Source organism: Rhincodon typus, chromosome 42, assembly GCF_021869965.1.
Source record: "Rhincodon typus isolate 14 chromosome 42, sRhiTyp1.1, whole genome shotgun sequence".
Lineage (NCBI taxonomy): Eukaryota > Metazoa > Chordata > Chondrichthyes > Orectolobiformes > Rhincodontidae > Rhincodon > Rhincodon typus.
The window spans coordinates 6,959,783-6,980,466 of NC_063373.1; the positions used below are offsets into that span (position 1 = coordinate 6,959,783).

Below are 20,684 nucleotides of genomic sequence, written 5' to 3' on the forward strand. Positions count from 1 at the left end.
TTTCCTAGCTTCCCTCTTGCTCTTCACACATGTATAAAATGTATTGGGATTCTCTTTAACCCTGCTGGCCCAGGACATTTCATTGGTCCTTTTAGCCTTCTTATTTTCTCTATATTCTTCAAGGACTTGGTCTGTTTTTAGTTGCCTAGGCCTTAAGTATGCTTCCGTTTTCTTTTGGCTAAGCTGATAATTTCCTCTGTCCTTCATTTTCACTGGAACGTGCCTGTCCTGCACTCTAATCAATTGGTCTTTAGAAGACTTCCAAATGCCAAATGTGGATTTACCCTCAAACAGCTGCTCCCAATCCACATTCTCCAATTGTTACCTGATTTGCTTACAGTTGGCCTTCCCCTAATTTACACCTTCATTCAATGTCCATTCTTGTCCTTATCCATAATAGTCATAGAGATATACAGCATGGACACAGACCCTTCAGTCCAACTCGTCCAGGCCGACCAAATATCCTAAACTGATCGAGTCTCATTTGCCAGCTTTTGGTTCATACCCCTCTAAACCCTTCCTATTCATATACCCATCCAGATGCCTTTTAAATGTTGTAATCGTACCAGCCTCCACCACTTCCTCTGGGAGTTCATTCCATACACGCATCACCCTCAGCGTGAAGTAGTTGCCCCTTAGATCCCTTTGAAATCTTTCCCCTCTCACCTTAAATCTATACCTCTAGTTTTGGACTCCCCTACCCTGGGGATAAGACCTTGACTATTCACCTTATCCATGCCCCTCATGATTTTATAAACCTCTATAAGGTCACCCCTCAGCCTCCAATGCTCCAGAAAAAATGACCCCAGCCTATTCAGCCTCTTCCCTATAGGTCAAACCCTCCAACCCTGGAAATATCCTTGTAAATCTTTTCTGAACCCTTTCAGGTTTCACAACATCTTTCCTATAGCAAGGAGATCAGAACTGAAAACAGTATTCCAAAAGTGATTAACTAATGTCCTGTGCTACTGCGATATGACATCCCAACCTCTATACTCAATGCACTGACCAATAAAGGCAAGTGTACCAAATGCATTCTTCAGTAACCTGTCTACCTGGGACTCCACTTTCAACGAACTATGAACCTACACTCCAAAGTCCCTTTGTTCAGCAACACTCCCCTGGACCTTACCATTAAGTGTATAAGTCTTGCCCTGATTTGCTCTAACAAAATGTAACACTTGATCGGCCACTTCTCGCCTGTCTGATTAAGGGCCCATTGTACTCTTGGGTAACTTTCTTCGCTGTCCACTACATAACTAATTTTGGTGTCATCTGCAAATTTACTAACCATACCTATTATATTCACATTCAAAAAACATTTGAAAACCTTCAGAATTATGGTCACTATTCCCAAAACGCTCGCTCACTGAAACTTTGATCACTTGGCTGAGCTCATTTTCCAATGACTAACCGCATACTCGTTCAAAAATCCTCCTGGACAGACCTAACAAATTATTCCCCGTCCAAACTCCCTGCACTAAGGGAATCCAGTCAATATGGGGGAAGTGAAAATCACCCACCATAACAACTCTGTTAGTTTCACATCTTTCCAGAATTTGACTACATATCTCTATCTCTCGTTGGCAGCTGGGAGGTCTGTAGTACAGTTGTACCCTTCCTATTCCTGAGCTCTACGCATTATGCCTCGGTGCAAGATCCCCGCAGGGTATCCTCCCTCAACACAGCTGTGACATGCTCCCTAACCAGTAATGCAAATTCCTCCACCTCTTTTGCTTCTTCGGCTGTCTTGGTTAAAACATCGTTATCCCAGAATATTAAGCTGACAATCCTGTCCCTTTTTCAACCATGTCTCCGTGAATGACAACAACAATCAGAATTAACCCGGACTCTAAGTTCATCTATTTTACCTGTTGCACTTCTTGCATTGAAATGCATTAATGCCTTGACGGTTTAAGCAAAATCTCAAATTTTGCGCACTCCATTCCCTTTGAAATAAAACACAATGATCCATTTACCTTCCTTATTACCTGCCAAATTTGAAAGCTGGCTTTTCACAGAATTCATAGAATCCCTACAGTGTGGAAACAGGCCCTTCGGCCCAACAAGTCCACACCGACCCCCAGAGCATCCCGTCCAGACCCATTGCCACATAACCCACTTAATCTACACATCCCGAGCAATTTAGCATGGCCAATCCACCTAGCCTGCACATCTTTGGACTGTGGGAGGAAACCGGAGCACCCGGAGTAAACCCATGCGGACACGGGGAGAACATGCAAACTCCACACAGACAGTGGCCCGAGGGTGGAATTGAGCCCAGGTCCCTGGTGCTGTGAGGCAGCAGTGCTAACCACTGGGCCACTGTGCCTTTTGTAATTCATGGAGAAGGATCCCAAAGATCCAAGGGAACCTCCAAGACAGCGATGGAGTATCAGAGCTGCGTGCAGGCCCTTGCCCAGGGCTCATCCGCTCCCTTCTTTTTATGTCTGCTTCTTTTCTTCTGCTTTTGTTCTTTGGCTTTTCTTTCCTTTGGCAGGTTGGTCGGCAGCATTGGCACGGCGGCGAGAGCGGGCAAGATGGCAGTGCCAACAAGGTGGCGTCTCGGAGGAGGGCGGCAGGAGCGGGACGCTTGGCGTGGAGGTGGACCTGGCCTGGTGGAGCAAGGGATTCCTGGCTGCAGTAGGTCAAGAGCAAGGACTCCTGGTCCTGGCGAGCCAGTGGCCGCGACGGCCCACAGAGGTAGTGTGCCCGCAGCAGGCGCTCCCAGCATCATCGAAGCAACAGCAGCAGAGCTGGTTATCAGCGAGGTTGGGGGGGGGGTTCTCCTGGTCGTGGGGATGATTATGGTTTTAGCCTGGGACTCAGCGGTGGCATTGGCGAGGTGGGCCCAGCAGTGAATGGGTGGCGCCTAAAGACTGGCGACCCCTATGACGGTGGGTTGGCGGAGGACGGGTAGTGGTGTGGGTGTCACTGGTGAGCTGGCTCAGGGCTCATGGTGGAGGTAGTGGACGGAAGATAGACTCTCTTTCAGTTACATCTTTTTATTCTTAAACTATTCAAAATGGTGCCTGATTGTGGTGACAGTTGAAGCTTTTCACTGTATCTTACTGTGTAATTCACTGTAAAATGCAAGTGACAATAAATTATTTAATTCTGCAGTTTTCCCCATTACATATTTAGCTCCTCTATTCTTTGTAACAAATTGCGCAATCTCACACTTTCCCATGTTTCTTTCGTCCGCCATGTTTTTGCCAACTCACTTGAACCTGTCCCTATCTTCTCTGTCGACTTTTTTGTGTCATCCTTGCCATATGCCTTCCCACCTATTTTTGTGTCATTGGCAAACTTGGCTGTAGTGTGTTCACTTTCCGAATCCAAGTGTGACCACGAACACTCTCCCCTTCCCCCAAAATCAAAACAATGGTTTTGGATGAAGAGCTGGGGAGGAAATTTAGCTAATGACATGAGACTCAGTCATTGCTCAGTACTTTGAGTATAGGAGTTGGGAAGTCATGTTAAGGTTGTACAAGGCATTGGTGAGGCCTCTTCTGGAATACTGTGTCCAGTTTGCCCAGTTATAGGAAGGATATTAAGCTGGGGAGGGTTCAGAAGACAATTACCATGATGTCGCTGTGAATGAAAGGCTTGAGTTATAAAGAAAGGCTGGATAGGATGGGGCTTTTTTCACTGGAGCGTAGGATGTTGAGAAGCGATCTTATAGAAGTATATAAAATAATGAGAGGTACAGATGGAGTGAATGGTGGTTGTCTTTTCCCTCGGGTGGCAGAATTTCAAGGCTGGGGGCACATTTTTAAGGTGAGAGGAGAGAGATTTTAAAAAGAAACGAGGGGCAAATTTTTTACACAAGACCGTGGTTCGCGTGTGGAATGAACTTCCTGAGGAAGTGGTGGATGTGGGTACGGTTACAATGTTTAAAAGACATTTGGATAAATACATGAATTGGAAAGGTTTGGAGGGATGTGGGCCAGGAGCAGGTAGGTGGGTGTAGTTTAGTCTGGGATTATGTTCGGCATGGACTGGTTGGGCCGAAGGGTCTGTTTCTTTCCTGTATGACTCTATGACATTCGGATAAGTGCATGAATAAGAAAGGTTTTGAGGGATACATGTCAGGAGCGGGCAGGTGGGACTAGTTTAGTTTGGGATTATGGTCGGCATGGACTGATTGGGCCGAAGGAGGCCTTTCTGTGCTGTGTGACTCTTAAGTGGGCAGTAAAGGTAAGCCATGGGGTGGATACTACGAGGCTGCAAAGAGATGTCGGGGGCAAAAAGTGAGGCTGGGGAGCCCAATTCCTCTCAAGCTGACACATTGGATGCTAATATAACTTTGGGGTCCATCCCTTTAAATGGATAGACCACGAGCCCATTGTTGCCTCTTTTGTCCCACGTGGAGGGGCCGCAGTGGCGCGCATGCGCTGCTCTCCGTCCGCAGACGTCGACGACGTGCTTGCGTCAGACGTTCGGCGGTTGCGGGGCGGACCCCGAGAGATGCGGCGGCCGCTTTTGTTTCGTTTCGCGTTTCAACGAAGTCTCTCGCTTCCGTTCTTACCTTCTCCCGTCTCGCCGCTGAAAGGGTTCAAGTTTAGAGGGGACGTGAACGGATGACGGGTACCTCAGCGGGGACGGGTCTGAGGGGGTGGGGTAGTAGGATGGTGGCGGCGGCGGCTGCCCCGGGGGAGGGGTGGGAACCGTCCTAGCAACAGGCGTCCGCCGCGCAGGCGCGCTCCTTGGGCCCGCCAAGTGGTGAGGGCAGGCGCCCGCCAGGCATTACCGCGCGTGCGTCAACCACGTCCCTGTCCACTCAATGTTAGGAAGACCAGGAGCTAGGTGTTTACAGTTGGCGAGATGTACAGCACGGATATAGACCCTACTCAGCCATGCAGAACAGAAATCCTAAATTAATCTAGTCCCATTTGGCCCATGTCCGCCTAAACCCTTCCTATTCATGTACCCATCCAAATGCCTTTTAAATGTTGTAATTGTACCAGCCTCCACCACTTCTGGCTGTTCATTCCATACACGCACCACCCTCTGTGTGAAAAAGCTGTCCCTCAGGGCCCTTCTAAATCTTCCTCCTCTCACCTCAAACCTATGCCCTCAAGTTTTGGACTCCTCTATCCTGGGGAAAAGACCTTGTCTATTTACCCTATCCATGCCCCTCATGATTTTACAAACCTGTATAAGGTCACACCTCAGCCTCCGACGCTCTAGGGAGTACAGCCCCAGCCTATTCAGCCTCTCCCGGTGGGTCAAGCCGTCCAACCCTGTAACATCTTTGTCAATCTTTGCTGAACCCTTTCAAGCTTCACAACATCTTTCCTATAGCAGGGAGACCAGAATTAAATGCAGTATTCCAAAAATGGCCTAACCAATGTTCTGTACAGCTGCAATATGACCTCCCAACTCCTAAACTCAATGCACCTACCAATAAAGACAAGCATACCAAATACCTTCTTCACGATTTACCTGGGACTCCACTTTCAAGGAACTAGGAACCTGCAGTCCAATGTCTCCTTGTTCAGCAATACTCCCTGGGACCTTACCATTAACTATATAAGTCCTGCCCTGCATTGCCTTTCAAAAATGCAGCACCTCACATTTATCTAAATTTAAACTCTGTCTGCCACTCCTCGGCCCACTGGGCCATCTGATCAAGATCCCATCGGACTCTGAGGTAACCTTCTTCGCTGTCTGCTACACCACCAATTTTGGTGTCATCTGCAAACTTACTAACCTTACCTCCTATGTTCACATCCAAATCATTTATATAAATGACAAAAAGCAGTGGACCCAGCACTGATCCTTGTGGCACACCTCTGGTCACAGGCCTCCAGTCTGAAAAACAACCCACCACCACCACCCTCTGTCTTCGACCTTCGAGCCAGTTCTGTATCCAAATGGCTAGTTCTCCCTGTATTCCATATGACCTAACTTTGCTAACCAGTCTACCATGCCTGGTGCGTTTGACTTGATTTATTGATTGTCATGTGTATTTTGTTGTAAAATACATTGAAAAGTGTTGCTGTGTGAATTGCAGCAGGTTAGCAATGCAGGCACAGAAAGTAATCAGGTGAGTTTATAGAGTTAAGTGTCAGAGAAACTCAGTAAGTCCAGCATTATCTGTGCAGAGTGAGAAAAACAGAGTTCTTGTTTCGAGTCCTTCCAAACTCGAAGGGGCTGGAAATGGTGTGGGCAGAGTGGAACTCTGGGAGTCGATGGGTACGCGTGAACTACCTATCCCTAGAAACACGAGCAATTAATTTGTGAGAGGGAAGAATCGGGTGAAGGTGCTGGAAGCCTAGGAATTGGAAGCAAAACTGGGCGGAGTAGTAGCAGATGGAATTTAATCCTAAAAAGCGTGAAGTGATGCATTTGGGGAGATCTAATAAGGGAGGATATACACTATGACCTATAGGTTCCTAGGTACCGAGGATCAATGGGACCTTGCTGTACAAGTCTATAGGTCCCTGAAGGTGTCAGCACTGATAGGCAGGGTTGTGAAGAAGGCTGATGGGATGCTTGCCTTCCTTTGCCAGAGTGTAGAATATAGGAGCAAGGAAGACTTGTTACAACTTTGGAAAGCATTGTTTAGGCCACAGCAGGAGTACCATGTGCAGATCTGTTTACCACACTATCAGAAGGATGTGATTGCACTGGTGAGGGTGCAGAGGAGATTCACCAGGATGTTGCTTGGGGTGAAAAGTTATGAGGAGAACCTGGATAGGCTGGGCTTGCTTTCACTGGAGCAGAGAAGGCTGAGGGGGGACACCTGATTGAGGTGTACAGAATTATGAGAGGCATATACATGGTAGAGCCTGAGAATCTCTTCCCAATGGGAGACATATCTAAGAGCAGTAGACGCACATTTAAGGTGAGGAGTAAATGGTTTAGAGGAGATCTAAGGAAAAATGATTTCACCCAGAGGGTGGTGGAAATGTAGAATCTGCTGCCTGAGAGGGTGGTGAAGGCAGGTACTTTTTCAACATTTAAGAATCAACTGGATGAGTACTTAAAATGCCAGGGCACAGTGGGCTACGGATCAAGTGCAGGTAAATAAGACGAGTGTAGTTTGGTGTTTGTTGGTCAGCTTAGACATGGTTGTCCGAAGGACCTGTTTTTATGGTATGTGACACTCTGACTCTATTTTCCAATTCTGAACGAGTGCTGTTTCCTGATTTCAGATTGGTGCAATGAACTCCAAAGTGAGAAAGAAGACAAGATGTGAAAGTTTGATTTGGCATCATAGATTGGAACTAAGGGAAGGATTAACCAGAGAGTGGGTGTCTACTCGTGAGATCGCAGGAAATAGAGCCAAGGACAGCTGTCTGACCCCTCAAGCCAACTCTGCCATGCAGTAAGATCATGGCTGCTTTGGTTGTGGTCTTAACTTCACTTTCTTGCCTGCTCCCCCTTACCCTGGACTCCCTGGTCAGTCAAAAAAGATTGTCCAACTCAGTCTTGGAGTATATCAGCCCCCAGTGCTCTCTGGAATAAAGAATTCCAAAGACTAATAACTATCTGAGAGAAGAAGTCCCTCTTCATAGTCCTCCTGTTGTTAAACTGTGCCCCCCAATTCTTGGGTCCCCATGAGAGTCTCCAACAGCAGGGGAAAGTCAGCCAGAATATGTACAACAGCGATTTATAGCTTTTCAGGAAGAAGATTGAGAAGAATGTTCCAATTTACAGCAAATTCGTGCTCTGCTCCTAGCAATGGACACCTTTTGTGAACTTCTTTTGCAGGAAATGAGAGCAGGAGGATTTACAGGTTGTTGCGTTTTAAGGACAGAGAGAGTCACTCCTGTGATCAGCAGCAGAATATGACTGGGTCACTTACGTTATCAGCAGCTTGACAATGTGGACAGAGAAATGTTTGTCTATTCTGCCTGTGGGAAGAGTGTATTGAACATCAGTGTGACTGGAACAGCACTGACACATACATCCATGTGTTCCAGTGAACTGACTGTGGGAAGAGCTTTAACCAGTTACACAGACTGCAAGAACATTGCACCATTCACACTGAGGAGTGAAGACATACGTGTTCTGTGTTTATGAACCAGGCCTCAAGTGATTGTCCCACTTGAAGTGACCCAAGGAAACTGGCACCATGGAGAAACCGTGTAAATGTGGGGACTGTGGGAAAGGTTTCAACTACCCGTCCCTGCTGGAGATTCACTGGCGTGGTCACACCGGGGAGAGGCCGTTCACCTGCTCCGTGTGTGGGAAGGGGTTCACTCAGACCTCCCACCTCCTGACCCACCAGCGGGTCCACACTGGGGAGAGGCCATTCATCTGCTCAGTGTGCGGGAAGGGCTTCACTCGGCTGTCAAACATGCTGACCCACCAGTGGATCCATTCGGGCAGGCGGCCATTCACCTGCCCGGTGTGCGGGAATGGGTTCGCTCAGTCATCCACCCTGCTGACGCACCAGCGGGTCCACACCCGGGAGAGACCGTTCACATGCTCCGCGTGCGGGAAGGGCTTCACCAGATCGGCCAACCTCCTGACCCACCAGCGGCTTCACAGCGGAGACAAGCCCTTCACCTGCCCCACGTGCGGGAGGGGCTTCACCCAGTTGTCCCACCTCCTGACCCACCAGCGCGTTCACACTGGGGAGAGGCCCTTCAGCTGCTTTGTCTGTGGGAAGTGGTTCAAAAGCTCGTCCAATCTCCTGACCCACCAGCGGGTCCACACGGGGGAGCGGCCGTTCGCTTGCTCCGAGTGCAGGAAGGGATTCACTCAGCTGTCGCACCTCCTGACGCACCGGCACATTCACATGGGCCAGCAGCCGTACGCCTGCTCCGAGTGCGGGAAGGCCTTTGCTGTGTCAACCAGCCTGAGGGCCCATCGGCAGCTTCACGCCAATGCCCGTGCGTGCCCAGACTGCGGCATGAGCTTCCCGCGCGCCAAGGAGCTACTGAACCACTGCCGGACTCAGACCGGGGAGAGGCCGTTCTCCTGCTCGCTGTGCGGCAAGGGCTTCACTCACTCCACGCACCTCCTCACCCACCAGCGGGTCCACACCGGGGAGAGACCCTTCATTTGCTCAGTGTGCGGCAAGGGCTTCACTCAGTCCTCCAACATGCTGAGGCACCGTCGGGGTCACCTGACGGTGGGGACACGGTCATAGAGTAGTCCTCACACCAGATCGGGGCCCATCCTCTTTCTGAACACCTTGAGATAATACAGCAGCTCACTCAGCGCCACCACTCCATGCTGATGTTTGTCCTGCACTCAGACCTCGTCCAGTTTTTTCTCATTTACATCCCACCATCGTAACCCTCTGCCCCTTTGACCTCTAGTGAAATGCATCAAAATTATTACCTTTGGCCACTTCCTGTGACAGCGAGTTCCACACACTCGCCCTTGTTTGGGTAAAGAGATTTTGCCTGCATTCCCTCCATTATGTCTTGGTGGTTGTCTCCTGTTGATCAACTATCGCATCTGTTGTTTTTCTTTACTCAGCCCTGCTTGTTGCCTTCTTGAACAACTGTGGTGGGTTTGTCAGGCATGATTTCCCTTTCGTGAAGCTATGTTGACACTGCTTGGTTGTATTATGTGTTTCTAAGTGCTGTGCCATTACATCCTTTATAATAGACTCCAGTACTTTGGGGGAAAGACAGGTTTTATTAAAAAAAGGCAGAATCTAGCCAAAGTTGACTGAGAACAGCTACTTCTGAGTAAATTTACAGGAGAACAGTAGAGGGCATTCCAAATAGAATTGGTGAGAGTATGGGCCCGACATCTTCCATTTGTGAAATATGGAAGCAACAAGCCCAGAGAACCCTGGATAAGAAGGAAAAGAGAAGCTTTTAACAGGAAGTGTATGATTAAGTTGGAGAGGGTTCGGAAAAGACTTATCAGGATGTCGCCTGGAACGGACGGTTTGAGATGTAAAAATAGACAGGGAAGCCTGTTACCTTTTTTCACTGGAGCATAGGAGTTTGAAGGGTGACTTTATAGAGGTATGTAAAATCATGAGGGCTATAGATAAGGTGAATAGCAAAAGTCTTTTCCCTGAGTGACCTCTTTACACAGAGAGTGGTTAGTGTGTGGAATGAACTTCTGGAGGAAGTGGTGGATTCCGCTACAGTTATAACGTTTAAAAGACATTTAGATAAGTACATGGATAAGAAATGTTTGGAGGGATATAGACCAAATGCAGGCAGGTGGGACCAGTTTAGTTTGGGAACATGGTTGGCATGGACTACTTGGACCTAAGGGTCTGTTTCCATGCTGGATGGCTGTGTAACTGCTCCCTTTGGAAGAGCATCAGGCCTAAATGACCTAACTGTAACTTTAGACTGTGACTTCTGATTCTGGGCTCCACAGTCATTGGGATTCCTGCATTTATCCTGTCTAGTCCTGATAGGAATTTATAGGTTTCTACAAAAACATTTTCTCTGTTTCCAAAGATTCTCATAATGTCAACACCTCTTATTTGAATCCGAGAGTGTGGGGCTGGTTTATATCAGATAGAAGGAGATTGGTGACTCTGATTCTGTCTCCACATCAACATGCTAGAATCATAGAATCACTATCATGCAGAAAGAGGCCGTTTGGCCCATTAAGTCTGCATCAACCCTCTGAAGAGCATCCGTCCCAAACCCACCCCTCTCCCTATCCCTATAGCCTTGCATTTCCTGTGGCTAATCCACCGAGCCTGCACATCCCTAGACACAATGGACAATTTAGCATAGGCAGTCCTCCTAACCCGCACATCTGTAGGCTGTGGGAGGAAACCGGAGCGCACGGATGAAACCCGCACAGACGCGGGGAGAATGTGCAAACTCCACACAGACAGTCATTTTGAGGGTGGAATTGAACCTGGGTCCCTGGTTCTGTGAGGCAGCACTGCTAACCACTGAGCCACCATGCTGCTGTCAGATGTGTTTTGTTATTATTTTCTAAGTATCATTTCGTAATGGGGATGTCGCTGGCTGGGCCCGCATTTATTGCCCATCCTCAATTTCCTTTTAGATGATGATGGTGGTGACAGCTGAGTGTTCTGCTGTATCAGTGCTGTGTAGATTGGAGAGTCACTCTCATTGCTGTGGGTTTGGAGTCGCACACATGCTGGTTAGACTGGGTAAGGATTCCTTCTCCATGGAACCAGAGAGGTTTTTTTTAATGATAATCTAGGGATGACGTGGGCAGCTTTTAAAGGTACGTGTCCTGAAGTTAAATTCCAGATTTATTAAATTAAAACAAAGGTCTTCCCTGCCTTACCCAAGCTGCTGTGTTTGGATTTGAACTGACATCTCTGGTTCCTTAGCTCTGTTGACAGTAACATAACTGCTCTGTGCTCCTCCTTCATGGGAAGGCCAGCGGTGCTTTTATGCCGAGGGTGACATTTTGACATCTGAGCCAAACGCCAGCAGTTTGTCAAAAGTTCAATGTGAAAAGCTCCCAGGGACTGCGGATCGTGAAGGTGTGCACAATACATGCAGTGATCTCAGTCCCCAAGGCGTCTCTGGTCACCTCCTGATCTCACCTGAAATGTCCGATTTCACACCATCTTGCTGGACGTTGCACTGGTTTTTTTCTCTTTCCCACAACACTGCTACGATTTCTCACCCCCACCCTGGCACCCAAATTAGGAAAAGATTTAAAACATTGATCTCTGTCATGATTTCCCTGCTCCCAGGGCTAACTGGTTGGTGTTCAGGGTGTGTTGTTCTGATTAATCCTAGATAAATGGTGATCAGAATCTTTTAGAAGCCTGTATCCTGGCCTCTGTACGGAATCACACTGTTAATCTTCTGCAGAGCTCCAAGTTTGGAATTTCAACTCCTCAATAAAGAAGTGAAAGCAAACGCAGAAATAGATTGATTTGACTTTCTCTCTGGCTCCTGAGACATTAGAAACACCGAGCTTCAGGTCCCAGAGTCTGATCAAGCCACTGTGTCCTTCTGGCCATTCTGTTTTTATTCCTGAACCCTTTGAAAGGTTTCTGTTCTTACCCCAACATCCTCTCACCCAAAACCCCAAAATATTTGCAGTCGGATATTCCATGTCCCAACCCTCTGCATCCCCTCCTTGTCCCTTTGACGTTGATCAGAGTCTGAAAGGAGAGGAACGTGCCTTTATACTTTTCATCCTTCACACATTGGGATAAATGCGAAATTGCCAAATTTCAAATGGTCAGAACAGTTTGTACACCAGGAGAAGAAAGTAGCAAATGTAACTTCATTACTTAGGAAGGGAGAAGTGTGTGGAGAACTACAGAACTGTCAGTTTCATGTCAATAGTAAGGAAAATGCTGAAATATATTAGTAACAATGTGATAGGGGAGGCAATGGCCTAGTGGTATTACCACTGGACTGTTAATCCAGAGACGCAGATAATGTTCTGAGGACCTGAGTTCGAATCCCGCCATGGCAGATGGTGGAATTTGAATATCTGGAATTAACAGTCTAATGATGGCCATGAATCCATTGTCAATTGTTGGAAAATACCCATCTGATTCCCTAACGTCCTTTAGGGAAGGAAACTGCCATCCTTACCTGATCTGTGCCTACATGTGACTCCAGACCCACAGCAATGTAGTTGACTCTGAACTGCCCTCTGGGCAATTAGGGATGGGCAATAAATGCTGCCTGACCAGCGACGCCCTCATCCCGTGAATGAATAAAGGAAAAAAAATAACCACATGCTTAGAAAAGAAAGGTCAAAGTGGATGGGGTCAGCATGGATTCACAAAATGGAAACCATGTTTGACAAAAAGGTCAGTGATTTTTTATCAAAATTAAGAGCAAATGTAGGCCATTTGGCCCTTTGAGCCTGCACCACCATTCAATATGATCATGACTGATCCTCGAGCTCATTCCCCATAATGTCCTTAAAATCTAAAAAAAATCTGTTTCTTGAGTATTTGGCCTGCACAGCTTATCATGGTAGAAAATTCCACAGGTTTACTACCCTGCTTTGAATGAAGATATTATTTCTCATCTCAGTCCTAAATGGGAAGCCACAACGGAATTGTTGGAAAAGCTCAGCAGGTCTGGCAGCATCTGTGGAGAGAAATCAGGGTTAATGTTTTGAGTCGAGTGACCTTTCTTCAGAACTGATGGTAGCTAGAAATATGTTGGTTTAAATACAGAAGACAGGGTGGGGAAAGGGGGGTAAGGAGTAAATGATAAGTGGGGATAGAGTCCAAAGAGAGAGAAGAACAGTTGGACAAACAAAGGAGTGGATAATGATCTGGCTAGGAGGGTGAATAGCTATTAATGGGGACTGTTAGTGGCTAACAATGGGTTGTGTGTGATAGCAGACTGTGTGATAACAAGGCCTGGTGTGTGGGGGGTTAGGATGAGGACATGGGAGAGCTCAAGCCCTAAAGTTATTGAACTTGATATTGAGCCCAGAAGGTTGCAGGGTCCCCAAGCGAAAAATGAGGTTCTGAATGATCCTAAATGTTCTGCCCTGTATCCTGAGAATGTGTGCCCTTGATTCTTGACTGTCCAACTAGGGGAAACATGCTCCCTGTTGGAGTTTTGTAATTTTCCATCTCATCCTTCTACAGTTGAGTGATTACAGGCCCAATTGAACCAATCCCTCCTCATAGGACAGTCCTGCCATTCCAGATATCAGCCTCGTGACCTCCACTGTCCTCCCTTGATGGTAAATGTGTCCTTCTGTTGTGGGCACATCTCCACAAATTACCCTTAATTCGGCTATTAATTAAGAAATCTCACAATCAAGTACCGAAACAATGATTTAAACTTTATTGCATGCAGGAATGAAATTAAGACCCTTCACGTAAGCAAAGTTAAGCCTCACAACCCAATTTGGCTATTACCCGATTAATGGTGGAATCTGACTAGGATCCCACCAACAGTGGTCTGTCTCTGGAAGTGTCCAGGTTTCAATCCTTGTGCAAAGTTCATCTTTGGAGCACTGATAGGGAGGAGTTCTGGTGTTCAATTCTGATACAGACTTTTGTCCTTTGATCTTTGTGTGATAGTACTGATGATTTTCCCAAAGTCCTTTCATCCAAATTACTGCAAGTCTCAGTTGCCTTCAGAAGTAGTCTCTTTATTCCTTGTTGTATTTGGCATTGACTGTCTGTCTGAAGAGACAGCTTTCCTGTGATAAACTTTCTGAAATTCTTCTGCAGGGCAATCCTTGTCCTTTGTGGCAATAAAGCATCCAGTTTATCGAGCACAATAGATCAATGGGTCAAGCAGTGGCAGGTGGAGTTAAATTTAGATAAATGTGAAATGCTGCATTTTGGAAAGCCAAATCAGGGCAGGATTTATACTTATATGATTTTCTGAAGAAGGGTCTAGGGCTGAAACGTCAGTTTTCCTGCTCCTCTGATGCTGCTTGGCCTGCTGTGTTCATCCAGCTCTACACCTTGTTATCTCAGAACTTATACCCTTAATGGTAAGGTCCTGGGGAGTGTTGCTGAACGAAGAGACCTTGACGTGCAGGTTCATAGTTTGGTATGCTTGTCTTTATTGGTCAGTGCATTGAGTATAGGAGTTGGGAGGTCATGTTGCGTCTGTACAGGACTTTAGTTCAGCCACTTTTGGAGTACTGTGTGTAATTCTGGTCTCCCTGCTATAGGAGGGATGTTGTGAAACTAGAAAGGGCTCAGAAAAGATTTATGAGGATGTTGCCAGGGTTGGAGGGTTTGAGCTATAGGGAGAGGCTGAATAGGGCTGGGGCTATTTTCCCTGGAGCGTGGCAGGCTGAGGGGTGACCTTATTGAGGTTTATAAAATCACGAGGGGCATGGATAGGGTGAATAGCCAAGGTCGTCTTCCCAGGGTAGGGGAGTTCAAACCTAGAGGTTATAGGTTTAAGGTGAGAGGGGAAAAATTTGGAAGGGATCTAAGGGAGGACTTTTTCCACACAGAGGGCGGTGCGTGTATGGAATGAGCTGCCAGGGAAGTGGGGGAGGCTGGTACAATGAGAACATTTAATGGCATCTGGATGGGTACATGAATAGGAAGGGTTTAGAGGGATACGGGCCAAATGCTGGCAAATGGGACCAGAGTAGTTTAGGATATCTGGTTGGCACAGACGTGTTGGACTGAAGGGCCCATTTCCATGTTGTACATCTCTATGAGCGGGTGTCAAAGCAGTTTTGTTTATATCGTTTTACCTCCCTCTTTTCCCTAATTGCTTTCAATTCCTGTGTAAGTTTGTCCTTTTCTTTATTAATTTATTCCAATCAGAGTTATTCCTGCTTCTTTCTTCATTTAATGGTTTATCTTCTGTTGATTCACTTAATCCATATATTAAAGTTCTGAAGTCGAGAATATCACACTCCCTCCTCTTTGTTCATTACTTTTAATATGATGAACAAACACTAGTAGTTGGACATTTCCCCCTGTATCGGTTTATATCCCAGCTGAGTTGCTATGCCATGCACTCTTTAAAAATGTACCATTCCATTATGTGGTACAGATATATGCAAATTAATCAATAAATGAAGTACAGAATGATGATCAGGAAATAAATCACAAGAGTAATAAAAATGCATGAAGAAATAAACATGGACAAAACAAAAATACAGGAATAACCATGCATTATGCTTCACCCATTGCAGCTTTTAACGTGCCTTAACAACTACCAGCAATGCAATAATATGAACCCATGTGGTTGGCTGTATATGACTTCCCTGATTCTAGACGTCATCCCATCAAGAATGTCCCTTAATGTTTGTCCCTAATGTATAATCTATCTGCCTTTCTCAAAGTCCCTTTCATGTCTTCCAAATGTTCCCTTTGCAGGGCAATATAGACCTCATATTTTTGTCAATGACACATAACCATTTCTGCAGCTGAGTCAGTCACATCAAAAGTCACAGATTTTCTTCTGACATAAAACAATTCCATTGTTGCTTTGTGCATGGGCATTTGAGGGTGAATGCAAGCTACTGCATCAGTAATGGGACAAGATATTCTTTTGAAGATGCTGTGATACAGTATTGTCCTTCACCTGCATATCCAACTCTGATTACATTGTCTCAAGTGCTACTTGAAATTTTGAGAGTACAGTCAACTTTCATTCCTGCTGGACTCAAAACCGCATATAGCTTTTCCAGTTTTATAAGTGGGATAGGGACGAACAGTAGCTTTATCAGTCTTGGCATTCCTTAAGTGCTGTCCCTGCAAGTCTACCCCTTTTTCTACTGCATAAGGTAGAACCTCCTTAACTCTCGTACAGAGATGTTACTTAAGGTTCCTGTGTCATCAGCTAAGTTCCTTAATTTAGTGTTGTCAACCCGTGTGGGAACTACTCCCTTTATCATTTAATTTATAGTTTGTGTACTGATCCAATATTCACTTGCGTATATACACAAAGTTACTTATTTGATATTGACTGTTGTTTCCTGCTTCCTTTGTGCACTTGTTAGTTGCGCCACTGTAATTCTAACATGTTAACAATACAAAATGCAAAACCGTTCGTAGTGTCCAATTAGTGTAATCATTCATCGCACCTAGTATGCCTTTAGCTTGAGAAGTTAATTGATTTAATCAATCACTTATCATACTGATGTCTGGCCCATTAACTGTAGAAATGCCTGTGCCATCTCCTTTCAAACATCAGCGCTTCCTGTTTTTCCCTTAGATTGTGTAACCCTCTTGATTAAACAACCTGTTGACCACTTCCTAATAAATGCTAGGTAAAAGTTTTGGACACCATGAATACCTGAGGGATTCAAAATAACTGGTACAGATTCATGATGGACATTTTCATGTAACACTTTATCTGTATTTTGTGTGACTATCCCTCCTCTAGGTTCTTTTTTCCTTACAGGACACCCTACAGGGTTTTTCGGTTACTTCTGACGTAAATGGGAATGTGATCTGAAGTTCTGTGCATTTCAGCAGCTCCAATGGACATCACGTCTGTGTTGCATGTAAAATTAATGCTTGAAGTTATGGGCAGAGGTGTCTCCTAGTGCTATCAGTCTGCACATATCAGTGTTTGGTTATGTTTACACATTGTATCCACATCTGGAACCTGCCAGAGAAAGTTCACTAGGCTGGTCCCAGGTGTGGAAGGACTGTCTTAAGAGGAGAGGTTGAGTAGATTGGCCCTGTACTTTTTGGAGTTTAGAAAAATGAGAGGCGACCTAATTGAAACAGACAAGGTTCATATGGGGACTTGACAGGGGAGATGTGGAGAGGTTGTTTCCCCTTGTGTAAGAGAGTCTAGGCCTCAGAGGTGCATCATCTCAGAGTGAGGGGTCGCCCACTGAGGACAGAGATGAGGAGGAATTTCTTCTCTCCGAGGGGAGTGAATCTGTGGAATTCTTTACCACAGAGGGGCTGTTGAGGCTGGGTCATTAAGTGTATTCAAGGCTGAGACAGACAGCATTTTAATCAGTAAGGGAACCAAAGGGAATGGAGAAAAGGCAGGAAAGTGGAGTTGAGGTTTATCAGACCAGCCATGATCTTGTTGAATGACAGAGCAATCTTGATGGGCTGAATGGCTCACTTCTGCTCCTATGGAATGCCAGTCCAGGCCATTTTAGGAGGCGATTAAAAGTCAACCACATTGCTGTAGGCCACACTGAGTAAAGGACTCCTTCCCAGCGGACTTTAGTGAATCAGATGAGTTTTGACGAAAATCAATAGAGAAATAGGTAGGGTGATAAATACTGAGGAGGACAGCCTTAGATTGCAGGAGGATTTCGACCGGCTGGTTAGATGGACTGATCAGTGGCAAATGGAGTTCAATCCTGATAAATATAAGGTGATGCATTTGGGCAGGACAAACAAAGCGAGTAAATGTATGATAAAGTAGGACCTTGGTGTGCATGTCCCTCAGTCTCTTAAAGTAGCAGGACATGTAAATGAAGTGGTTAAGAATGTACATGCTTTTATTATAGAGTCACAGAGTTATAGAGTCACAGAGTTATACAGCACAGAAACAGACCCTTTGATCCAACTTGTCCATCCCTACCAGATATCCTAAACTTATCTAGTATCATTTGCCAGCTTTTGGCCCATATCTGTTCAAATCCTCCCTATTCACATACCTATCCAAATGTCTTCTAAATGTTGTAATTGTACCTGCCTCCACCACTTCCTCCAGGAGCTCTTTCCATACACACACCACCCTCTGTGAAAAAATTACCCCTCAGATCCCTTTTAAAATTTCCCCTCTCACCTTAAACCTGTGCCATCTAGCTCTGGATTCCACCAGCCTAGGAAAAAGACCTTGGCTATTCACGCTATCCATGCCCTTCATGATTTTATAACCTCTCAGATCTGACAGTCCAGGGAAAATAGCCTCAACCTACTCAGCCTCTTCCTGTAGCTCAAATCCTCCAATCGCAGCATCATCCTTGTAAATCTTTTCTGAACCTTTTCAAGTTTAACAATGTCTTTCTATTAGCAGGGAGACCAGAATTGAATGTATTCTAAAAGTGGCTCCACAAATGTCTTGTACATCCGCAACATGACGTCCCAACTCCTATATTCAATGCGCTGACCAATGAAGGCAAACATGCCAAATGCCTTCTTCACTATCCTGTCTACCTGCAACTCCACGTTCAAGGAACTATGCACCTGCACCCCAAGGTCCCTTTGTTTGGCAACACTCCCCAGGGCTGTACCATTAAGTGTGTAAGTCCTGCCCTGATTTGCCTTACCAAAATGCAACACTTCACACTTATCTAAATTAAACTCCATCTGCCACTCCTCGGCCCACTGGCCTATCTGATCATGGTCTCAGCTGAGCCATAGAGTTTAAGATCGGGGAGGTTCTGTTGGAATTGTATAAAACGTTGCTTTGCCACAGCTAGAGTACTGTGTGCAGCCTGGCAACCACAATATAGGTGGGATGTGATCGCTCTGGAGAGGATGCAGAGGAGATTTACCAGGATATTGCCTGTGTTGGAGAGTTTTTGTAATGAAGAGAGATTGGACACACTGAGGCTGTTTTTCTTGGAGCAGAGGGCACTGAAGGGTGGTGGTGGGGGTGGGGGGACTTGATTGAGATGTATAAAGTTATTTAAGGGTCATAGATGTGGTAGATGGGAAGAGACCTTTCCCCTTGATGAGGGATCAATGACCACGGAGCATTGATTTAAGATAAGGGGGCAGAGATTTAGAGGGTGATGTATAGGGTGGTGGGAGACTGGAATTGACTTCAGGACATAACATTCAAGAAGCAACTGGATGCACATTTACGATGCCAAGGCACACAAGGCTATGGGCCAAGTGAGGGAAAGAGGGATTAGAATAGTTAGGTGGTTGTGTTTGATCAGTACAGACTTGATGGGCCAAAGGCTATTTTTCTGTGTTCTACGAATCTTCTTTTCGGACAAGTATGACTGAGAGGAGGTTTTAATTCCAGATTTATACAGACGGACACAAAGATGCAAGTAAGAAGCTGGAGTAGTTCATTTGGCTCTTTGAGGTTGCTCCCCCATTCGTCCCTCCTAAATGGGAGGCCTCTTATTTTGAAATTTATTTTTTCATTCCAGTCTCTCCCACAAGGTGAAATCTCCTCTCAAGGTCATCCCTGTTAATTCCCCTCAGGGTCGCCTATGTTCCAATCAGATTGCCTCTCATTCCTCTAAACTCCAGTGGATTAGGGGCCCAACACATTTGCACATCGTTGCACTGATGCAGGCTCAGACATATGTGCACTCACTGATGCAGGCTCAGACATACATAGGTTCAGACACACGCACGCTTGAGACATTCACAGGCTCAGACACACGCGGGCCCAGGCACATAGGTTCAGACACACGCAGGTTCAGATATCTGAGCTCAGACACACGGAGGCTCAGACACACACATGCTCAGATGCGTGAACGCTCTCCAATGCATACTCAAACACGCAGGCTCACTGATGCATGCTCAAACATGCAGGCTCAGACACACGCACGCTCAGACACACACAGGTTCAGACATACGCAGGCTCAGACACGCAAGTTCAGACACACGCAGGCTCAGACACAGGCTCACTGATGCATGCTGAAACATGCAGGCTCAGACACACGCACGCTCAGACACACACAGGTTCAGACATACACAGGTTCAGACACACGCAGGTTCAGACACATAGGCTCAGACACACGCATGCTCACTGATGCATACTCAACCACATGCAGGCTCAGACACATAGGCTCAGACACCCAATCTTTCATAAAATGACTCCCTCTATCCCAGTTATCAGTCAAGTGAAATCTCCATTGGTGCATTTATCAATTAACTGAATCAAAATTCCGCAGTCAGATTCATTCAGCACTCAAACACATGTACTACCAGACGCTCAGACATGCATGTGCTTAAACACAGTCAGGCTCATTGATGCATTCAGGCTCTGAAATATACAGGCTCAGACACACGTACACTTACACGACGCAAGCTCAGACACATGCAGGTGCATGCACATATTCAGACACACACACACACTCTCTCTCCATCTCTCTCTATCTCACATACACATGCACACTCTCCATCTCTCTAACACAAACACACACACACACTCCATCACACACTTTCCATCACACACACACGGTCTCCATCACACACACACACACACGCTCTCTCTCTCTCCATCACACACACACACACTCTCTCTCCATCACACACACACTCTCTCTCTCCATCACACACACTTACACACACACACACTCTCTCCATCACGCACACACACACTCTCTCTCTCTCCATCACACACACACACACACACACACTCTCTCTCTCTCCATCACACACACACACACAC

At 46.1% G+C, this 20,684-nt stretch overlaps 1 protein-coding gene across 1 annotated transcript; it reads left to right on the forward strand.

The window, feature by feature from the left end:
• Nucleotides 1-4,461: 4,461 nt before the first annotated feature.
• On the forward strand, nucleotides 4,462-16,276 carry LOC109911283 (gastrula zinc finger protein XlCGF8.2DB-like). Its single transcript, XM_048619249.1, has 2 exons — nucleotides 4,462-4,590; nucleotides 7,164-16,276. The coding sequence occupies exon 2, from the start codon at nucleotides 8,087-8,089 to the stop codon at nucleotides 9,107-9,109; it is 1,023 nt and encodes a 340-aa protein (XP_048475206.1). The 5' UTR covers nucleotides 4,462-4,590; nucleotides 7,164-8,086; the 3' UTR covers nucleotides 9,110-16,276.
• The last annotated feature ends 4,408 nt before the right edge of the window (nucleotides 16,277-20,684 follow it).